The sequence below is a fragment of the Pongo pygmaeus genome, chromosome X, assembly GCF_028885625.2.
Source record: "Pongo pygmaeus isolate AG05252 chromosome X, NHGRI_mPonPyg2-v2.0_pri, whole genome shotgun sequence".
NCBI lineage: Eukaryota > Metazoa > Chordata > Mammalia > Primates > Hominidae > Pongo > Pongo pygmaeus.
The window spans coordinates 55900652-55910628 of NC_072396.2; the positions used below are offsets into that span (position 1 = coordinate 55900652).

General features: G+C 40.1%; 1 protein-coding gene across 1 annotated transcript; it reads left to right on the forward strand.

Annotated features, from left to right (window-relative positions):
- Positions 1 to 5101: 5101 nt before the first annotated feature.
- Positions 5102 to 8602, forward strand: LOC129025063 (putative G antigen family E member 3). Its single transcript, XM_054472532.1, has 5 exons — positions 5102 to 5120; positions 5832 to 5923; positions 6261 to 6369; positions 7119 to 7244; positions 8502 to 8602. Coding segments are annotated over exons 1-5 (345 nt in total). The 5' UTR covers positions 5102 to 5119; the 3' UTR covers positions 8519 to 8602.
- Positions 8603 to 9977: the final 1375 nt, after the last annotated feature.

The following is a 9977-nucleotide window of genomic DNA, read 5'->3' on the forward strand; positions in this document are numbered from 1 at the left end:
AGTAAAATATACTCCTGTGAACAAAATTTGGAGCATATTTGTTTCCCTCTACCTGATTTTGCCAGAATTTGGAAACTAGTTGTGAGTATTCTTAACTTATGGCAGTATAGTTATTTGCATAAGTGCAGTAAGAATCTGTTTTCTTTTGTAACAGGACACAGTTGGAGAAATTGATTATTTTACCAAGGCTTTCACTGGAATGGTGTGTTTTCCTTTAGGGGATTAAACTTGACTTACAGAGCCAATAAAAGCCCCATGGGGAACTGGCCTCATACCCTGCCTACAACAGTCCCTGTGCAGGGTTTCTGACCGGTGGTGAGTAAAGAATGTCACTTTCTGACAGGTCCAGAAGCCCCAAGTTATCTTGGGACCTCAGGAGGAGAAAATTACCCAACTCATAGGTATTTAAGGGTACAAACCCATGGTTGGGCTCGGCTTTAAAAAAGTCTTATCTGAAATTCCTATGGAACAGAGTTCCATCAATGCCAATTTAAAAAGAGCTTATGTGAAAAATGATTATTCTTGTTGCACTTTATACAAATAATCATGCCAAGTGTAATAAAGCAAATCTGTCTTACCATGATTTGTCTTTAGTAAAAATGGGAAACTGGAGACAGAAATACTATGTTTCAAAAGCTATGTTATACTTACTAGATTCTAGTCTCATCAGTTGTTATTAAGTTTATTTCTGCAATTTAGGGTAACCCTACTTATTCCTGTGAACCAACCAGTGATCTCTGACTGTTGCTCAGCAGAAATAAGAGGGATGGGTAATGTAAAAATCTGGATCAGTATTCTAATTCTGGGTACATTGCAATCAGCTAACAACCCCATACCAGCTTAGTTCCAACAGTTGCCCAGTTGATGAAAAGCCTTCTAATTTAGTGTACTTGGAATAACTTTACTTATTTTGCTTTACTCCTGTGGAATATATTGCTGTTATATTCTTTGTGTAGGAATACAGGACAAGCTTACTGAATGTTTTCTTAAATTAAACACCTACTAATCTTCCAGATATCACCTTTTGTCAAAACTCAGGAGTTATGAATGGACCTTACCATACTGAAGCTTTCTGACTGAGCTCCTCTCTACCTTGAATGCAAGAAACACTCATAGTTAGGCAGGAATATCATAGCCCCTATTCAGCCTGAAGAAGTTACAGAAGATGGATCTTCATCAGCAGTGTGTGAACCAGAGCAACTCCATCTTAAATAGGAGCTGGGTGAAATGAGGCTGAAACTTACTAGGCTGCATTCCCAGACAGTTAAGGCATTCTAAGTCACAGGATGACATAGGAGGTCAGCACAAAATACAGGTCATAAATACCTTTCTGATAAAACAGGTTGCAGTTAAGCAGCCAACCAAAACCCACCAAAACCAAAATGGCAATGAGAGTGACATCTGATCGTCCTCACTGCTACATTCCCATTGGCACCATGATAGTTTACAAATGCCATGGCAATGTCAGGAAGTTACCCTATATGGTCTAAAAAAGGGAGGCATGAATAATCCACCCCTTGTTTAGCATATCAACAAGAAATAACCATAAAAATGGGCAACAGCAGCCCTTGAGGCTGCGCTATGGAGTAGCCATTCTTTTATTCCTTTACTTTGTTAATAAACTTGCTTTCACTTTGAAGAAAAAAAAACCAAACACAAGTGCAGAAACATACATACATGAGTACAACCATTAATTAGAAGAAAATAATCTTACATATTTAACATTATTACCATTTCTGGTGCTCTTAATTCCCTTGTTTAAATAAAAATTTCTACCTGTTTTTATTTTCCTTCTATAAGAAGGATGTCTCTTAACATTTCTTGTAATGTGATGTACTGGGCACTGTTCTTTTTTGTTTTTCTTTTTTATTTTACTTTAAGTTCTGGCATACATGTGCAAAATGCGCAGATTTGTTACAAAGGTATACATATGCCATGGTAGTTTGCTGCACCTATCAACCCATCATCTCGGCTTTAGGTTCTACATGCATTAAGTATTTGTCCTAATGCTCTCCCTCCCCTTGGATGTGGTTTTTGTGTGGGGGTCCTTTTTGTTGGTGTTGATGTTATTGCTTTCTGTTTGTTAGCTTTACTTCTAACAGTCAGGCCCCTCTTCTGCGGTCTGCTGCAGTTTTCTGGAGGTCCGCTCAAGACCCTATTTGCCTGGGTATCACCAGCAGAGGCTACAGAACAGCAAAGATTGCTGCCTGCTCCTTCCTCTGGAAGCTTTGTCCCAGAGGGGCAGCGGCCTGATGCCAGCCAGAGCACTCCTGTATGAGATGTCTGTCCACCCCCGCTGGGAGGTCTCTGCCAGTTAGGAGGCAGGGGGGTCAGGGACCCACTTGAGGAGGCAGTCTGTCCCTTAGCAGAGCTCGAACGCTGCACTGGAAAAACCTTTTCAGGATGCACTGCTCTCTTCAGAGCCAGCAGGCAAGAACGTTTAAGTCTGCTGAAGCTGTGCCCACAGCTGCTCCTTCCCCCAGGTGCTCTGTCCCAGGGAGATGAGAGTTTTATCTATAAGACCCTGACTGGGGCTGTTGACTTTCTTTCACAGATGCCCTGCCCAGTGAGGAAGAATCTAGAGAGGCAGTCTGGCCACAGCTGCTTTGCTGCCCTGTGGTGAGTTATACCCAGTCCAAACTTCCCAGCCTCCTTAACACTGACAGCAGACGCCCCTCGCCCCACCAAGCTCCATCATCCCAGGTTGACTTCAGACTGTTGTGCTAGCAGTGACAAATTCATGCCAGTGTTTCATAGCTTGCTGGGCTCCATGGGAGTGGGACCCATTGAGTGACACTACTTTGCTCCCTGGCTTCAGACCCCTTTCCAGGGGAGTGAAGGGTTCTCTCACACTGGGGTTCCAGGTGCCACTGGGGTATGAAATTAAAAAAATAATAATAAAATAAATAAATAAATAAATAAATAAATAATTAAATAAAACACCTGCAGCTAGCTCAGTGTCTGCCCAAACAGCCGCTCAGTTTTGTGCTTGAAACCCAGGGCCCTGATGGTGTTGGCACATGAGGGAATCTCCTCGTCTGTGGATTGCAAAAACTGTGGGAGAAGCATAGTATCTGGGCCATATAGCACAGTCCCTCATGGCTTCCCTTGGCTGGGGGAGGAAGAACCCCAGCTCCTTGCACTTCCCGGGTGAGGCAATGCCCCACCCTGCTTCTGCTCGCCCTCCAGGGGCTGCACCCACTGCCTAACCAGTCTCAATGAGATGAACTGGGTACCTCAGATGGAAATGCAGAAGTCCCCCACCTTCTGCGTTGGTCTCACTGGGAGCTGCAGACCACAGCTGTTCCTATTTGGCCACCTTGCCAGATCCCCACCAACCATCCCATATAAATTTGAAAATAGTTTGTTTTCTAAATCTGTGAAGAATGTCATTGGTGGTTTAATAGGAATATCATTGAATCTATAAATTGCTTTGGTCAGTTTGGCCATTTTGACAATATTGCTTTTCTTTTCATGAGCGTGGAATGTTTTTCCATTTGTTTGTGTCATCTCTGATTTATTTGAGCAGTGTTTTGTAGTTCTCATAGAAGAGATTTTTCTCCTCCCTAGCTAGCTTTATTCCTAGGTATTTTATTCTTTTTTTGGCAATTGTGAATGGGATTGTGTTTCTGATTTGGCTTTGAGCTTAGAAGGTTGTTGGTGTATAGAAATGCTCCTGGTTTTTGTACATTAATTTTGTATCCTGAAACTTTCTTGAAGTTGTTTATCAGATCAAGGAGCTTTTGGGCAGAGAGTCTGGGATTGTCTAGCTATAGAACCATATTGTTTGCAAACAGAGATTGTTTGACTTCTATGAAAAACGTAGTGGAGTGAAAGCAAACACCTGTCAGCAATGGAATAGAACAATAAAAATGCCCAAGAATAAATTTAATCTGAATGTGAAGAACTAATATGAAGTAAATAACAATCATTGAGAGGGATACATAAAAAGACTTGGGGAATTGAGTAGTGGCTTTTTCTTGGATAGAGAGATTCTAAAGTAGAAAGATGGTTATAGTCCCTAAGATGTAATTTAAAAATAGTAACTAGTATCGCAACAGGAATATTTTAGCACCTGATCAAATGATTCTGAAGTTCATCTGAAAGACAAACATGTCAGAATAGATAGAAAAAGAGAAAGGAATGAGGGAGGGCAAGCATTATTTCACATTTCAAATGGAATCAAGCTAACAGCAATTAAGAAAGTGCAGTGGTGGTACGGTTATAAACAACTCAATAGAAGAAAATTAAAAGTAGAGAGTTACATAAAAAATTGAGTGGGGATGTAGGTGAAGATAAAAGAGCCATTTCAAAACACTGAGTGAAACAGGGATTCAACAAATAATGTTGAGTCCCTATCACTTTAATTTTGTCCAGATGGATCAATGATTTTGAATGTACAATAATGCAACCAAAAACTATGAATGTCTTATTGTATTGGAGTGGGTAAGTTCATTGCAAGCACGACAGCAAACTCGTGAAGGAGGCAAGAAAATGATATATGAAAGCAGATATAAAATAGGTATTAAAATATTTAATATTTATTTCTATGATGGTGAGTTTTTCTGAAACACATTCTTCCCGTAGAGTAACCTGGGGCTCATATTCTCCAAAGCCATTGGAAGTGAAAGAAAGGTTGGGCGGGGGGAAAAAGAAAAGTGTTTTCTAAGTTCATTTTTGGTGTCAGGAGAGCTTGTGGTCTAGGTTCTCCACAGAGGCAGGAACACTTCAGTCACGTGGTGAATGCCCCACTCAGTGCGCATGCTGCACAGATCTGTTACTGCGGATTTCTGTTGCTACCCATGTCTGTTACCCATGCGCCTTGTTGTCTACCTTCTGTCCATGCACAGCTTTGTGAGGAGAGGCTGTGTCTTCATTCTTTCCACCATCTTGATTCTTTCTCACTGGCTGAGGCTCAGCCGGTAGGTCCACAAAGCGGTCTTCCTGGGAATTTAGTTGTGAGTGAATGTGAGGAGGAGCCAGCGGGCTTTGGACAGGTCCTGTGGCACAGTCCTTGGCTTCTGAGGGAAAGGGGCCTCGCGGTCGTCGTCCGGCTCCTCCCAGGTCGCAACGCCGCCATGGGCCTTGATGTAGTGGCTGGGCTGGAACTAGGGAGGAAAGTGGGCCGCGGAGGGGAGGGATCACGTGAAGATGGGGAGAGTGCTGGAGGTGCTGTTAGAGGTATCTGAGTCCAGAAAACTGGAACCTCTAAGAGAGGACAGTTTCCAGACTCCTCAGTAGGGATGCGGGAAGGGATGGCGAGGTCGGTAAGGAAGGGGCCTGGGAACTAGGAACGCTGCGGGCTGGTGACTGCGGCCCTGAGGTCTGTAGAGTGCCTGGCAGAGGTGTCCCGTGAGGAACATAAACTTCACTCTGTCGCAACTTCTCACCTCCGCCATGGACGTCATGGGAAGGAATGGGCAAGGCTGTGTGTTCCAACGAAACTTGATTTTGGTGGGAGGGATGTAGGGGGGAAATGGGCCTAGTAAATCAAGGTGGGACGAAAGCAGTAGTCATTTCAGTTTCAATTCTCTGCCCGTTTTTCCCTAAATGTCTTCATGACGGAGAGTCTAATTGTGAAACCAAAACTCAAAAAAGTCCTCTGTCTTTTGCCATGGCGTTAAGGTGATTTCTATGCCTCTTCGACTGTGATACAAACAAATCTGTCCTTAGTTTGATTGGAAAGCATGCGTACTTATCATTGCTCTTTGAATTATTTTGAAAATATTTTCAAAATTAAAAAAGTACAAATCACCATTTTGCCATGGAATGTTCATATATATAGCTAAGTTCTTACACACTTTTTCCAAATAACAATATTGTGTTTTCAGTGGGAAATATGAGTGAGCATGTAAGAACAAGATCCCAATCCTCAGAAAGAGGAAATGACCAAGAGTTTTCCCAGCCAGTTGGATCTGTGATTGTGAGTCCTTTAACATTTGATGTTTTCTATTAACACAATTTATTTTAAAAACTATTTTTGAGCTAGTATACATGCACTGATACAGGTGTTCCATGCTGATAAAAAATGATGATGGCATCTCATGAAGGAAACTTTGGTTCAGGAATATTATAGTCTGGTGTTACCCTGTATGGATATGGATATTTCTCTCTCTCTCTCTCTCTCTCTCTCTGTATATATATATATATATATCTATATATCTTGGAAAAATGTCTTTAGATTTATGATTCGATGCACATATGCATTTGTGTATTTATATTATTGACTTTTTATTCGCACACAATCTTAACACCCTTAGGTCCAGCAGCCCACTGAGGAAAAACGTCAAGAAGAGGAACCACCAACTGAAAATCAGGGTATTGCACCTAGTGGGGAGATCGAAAATGAAGGGGCACCTGCTGTTCAAGGTGAAGGAAGAGTGGAGAATAATGCTTACGGGTGGTGAAGGTATATTTATGCATTATATTTTATGACATACCAGTAACAGGAGGACAGAAAACATTAGGAAGGAATCTTAAACATTTCTGACTGCTGCTGTGGGGAGAGGTGGGACAAGGACACATAAAAAGCCACAAAACTTTCCTACCATTTTGACAGAGGCTTTTTATTGATTGGGTATTTGCATGGTTGCCGTAAACCTTTGAGTGTTTTCCAGAGCTCCTGTATGGTTTGTTCAGCCATTTTCTGTTTTTGTTTTGTTTTGTTTTGTTTTATGTTTCTGTGGAAGAATGGCAGCTTGCAGCTTCCTAGTCTGCCATCTGCAGACATCTCATGTATTTTTTAAGAAATTTTTTAACACACATTTATTAATGCTTCCTCATGCCACATAATATACTAAGTGCTGGAGATGTCAGTGCCAAATTTTTGCCTAAAGCTCATAGTCTAGTCAGACTGACTCAAACAAATCACTGATTTAACGTGATAAGAATAAGAACAAATGAGTACAAAAAGAACAAGTAAGTTGTCTAGGGCCAGCCTTGGGAAAGGAAAGGGCAATGTTTGAACATCTCTGCTTTCCTGTTTTCCTGGCAAGAGACTCCTGAAATAATTAGCCTACAGGTTTTAATTTCATAATGATGAGGGAATAAATATTATCATTTCCTCGTTCGTAGTTCATATTTTAATTTGTAAATTGATGACCTTTTTATCTTTTAAGGACCTGACATGGAAGCTTTTCAACAGGAACTGGCTCTGCTTAAGATAGAGGATGAGCCTGGAGATGGTCCTGATGTCAGGAAGGGGACTCTGCCCACTTTTGATGCCACTAAAGTGCTGGAAGCAGGTATGTTATTCAATAAGATGCAAACTATAGGGTTTCTATTTTCACAATATTATATTTTGTGTGACACAGAGGTAAAATTACTGCTACTTCAATATCATACTTCACATCTAAAGATTCTTTGAAGGTAGTTCAGACCCCAAATGGCTGCCTTACACACTATCAGAGATAGAGGGCCAGGTGTGGTGGCTCATGCTTTTAATTCCAGCACTTTGGGAGGCCGAGGCAGAAGGATCACTTGAGGCCAGGACTTTAAGAGATGGAGAAAAATTGGGTCAAAGCTAATTGTATTACGATATGAAAGATATGAAACATGATAAGGGAGTAGATTTTGAGTGTCTTCACAGCTATGTGAAGTAATGCGTATATTAATTATGTTGATGTAGCCATTTCACAATGTGTATATATATTTTAAAACATCATGTTATACATGATAAATACATATGATTTTATGTGCGATTTTTAAAAGAAAGATATGAAAACATGTTCTGACTTTTGAAAGTAAGTCATTTAACCAACAGCCAATAACTTTCAGATAGCTTTATAGAGGCCTGTTTTTAACAAATACGTAACATGTTTATAATAAGCATCAGTTTATATTGCAGTGTTAACTGTGATGGTAATGGCTTAAAGCTAGCGTGGGTATTCAGTTTACTGTATAAACTGAACTGCTTTTAGGTATGTAAAGAGGCAGGAGTACCCGTGAAAATAGTGACAAATGTTCGCCCTACTTAAAGCAACTACATAATGGCTAAACTAGTCCAAAGTAACGTTTTTACACTTTTTCACAAAAGACACAAAACAAATGTAATACTGACTTTTCTGTTTCCTTCACTGAGGCTGTTCTAAGCATATTCTATATTCAGAGTGTTATTTCATATCAAAATATTTAAATGATACTTTAAAATATCTTTTTCCCTTAGGATTTTGTTTCGTTGAATTTTCATTGAAAGTATATGCATTTTTTTTTGCTTTCCACTTATACATACAAAATAGATTCACTTGATTTAATTCATTCTGAACTTGAACAGTCTCTTTGTTTCCTTATCCTACTAGAAAAAGTGGCATGAATTAAAAATATTGTTAATATGCCTGGAAGTCTACCTTCAGAGTTTATTCAGAGGCTAACTGGACGTAAACTAAAGGGTCACCCTCAGGGTTCTGATATTAGTTCATCAACATGGTAGTTATATACCTCTAGTGTCATATGAATAAAAATCTGCTGAGTTAACGGGCTCTAATTATATATTTATTTTATAGGTGATGTGCAACCATAGGTTTAAACCAAGGCAAATGAGGACTGAAACCAAGAATCTTATTCTTAATCTGGAAATTTAACTGATAACATTCTCCTAACAAAGTTTTACAGTTTTCTGCAAAGAATCCTTCCACATTTTTTGTTAAATTTATTTCTGGATCTTTAATACTGTTGAGAATTATATCTTTTTTGAAAGTTTAAATCCTGTGTTTGAGATGGTACATAGAGATAAAATGTTGGTGCATTGATTTTCTATCATAGATAGATAGGAACCTGGATGCTTTCATAGGGGGATGCCAACAGCTGCACAGATAGAAAAGGCCACCTGGGGCCAGGCATGTCCACCATGGGCTTTCCACCTCCCCTTTTTTAGCACATACACAGTAAGAACGAAATGAGCAACATGGAGTAGCTCAGGCTGAGGACCTGCCTGCATAATAAAAGATTAGGGTGGGGGCTGCCAGAGATTCACGCCCTATGTAGATGGTACGACTGGTCCTAACTGGTTGTTTGTACCCTACGTAGGTGATCAGATACTGCCTCCCCACTAGCTCATCTATAAAAACCCCTGCATTTCACTGCAGGATGGCAACCATTTCTTCTGGGACCCCTCTCTGTAGCAGAAAGCTGTTCTCTTTGTTTCTCCTACTAACTTTTCTGCTGTAAACCTCACTCTTGGTGTGCCCATGTCCTTGATTTCCTTGGCTGTGAGACCAAGAACTATGGGTGTTACCCCAGACAACGAGGCCACTTCAATACTAGCTGTGGGTCTGCGGTATACGGCTTTTATTACATTGAAGTATGTTCCTTCTTTCCCCGGTGTTTGAGGGTTTGTATCATGATGACATATTGAGTTTTATTAAATGCTTGTCAGCATCAATTGAAATGATTATATGGATTATATCCTTCATTCCATTCATATTATTTATCACATAAATTAATTTGCGTATGTTGAACCATCCTTCCATCCCAGGGATAAATCTCACTTGGTCATGATGATTGTTCTTTCTAATGTATTGTTGAATTTGATTTGCTAGCATTCTGTTGAGAGTTTCTGCATCAATATTCATCAGTGGTTTTGCCCTGTAGTTTTCTTTTTTTGATATGTCTTTGTCTGGTTTTGGTATCAGGGTAATACTGGCCTCATAGAATGAGTTTGGAAGTATTCCTTCCTCCTCTATTTTTCAAAATAGTTTGAGTAGGATTGGTATTAGTCCTTCTTTAAATGTTGGGTAGAATTCAGTAGTGAAGCCATAAGTTCCGGGTGTTTCTTTACTGGAAGACTTTTATTATGGCTTTGATCTTGTTGCTTGTTACTGGTCTGTTCAGGTTATGGATTTCTTCGTGGTTCAGTCTTGGGAGGTTGTATGTATCTGGGAATTAGTCCTTTTTTTTCTAGATTTTCCAATTTGTAGGCATGGAGTTTCTCATAGGAGCCAGTTGTGATCCTTTGAATTTTTGCAGCATCAGTTTTGTAA

Coding starts and splice junctions, on each gene's coding strand:
- LOC129025063 (XM_054472532.1), top strand. Junction 5,924..6,260: donor AGCCAGTTGGATCTGTGATT/GTGAGTCCTTTA, acceptor TAACACCCTTAG/GTCCAGCAGCCCACTGAGGA. Junction 6,370..7,118: donor AGGGGCACCTGCTGTTCAAG/GTGAAGGAAGAG, acceptor TTATCTTTTAAG/GACCTGACATGGAAGCTTTT.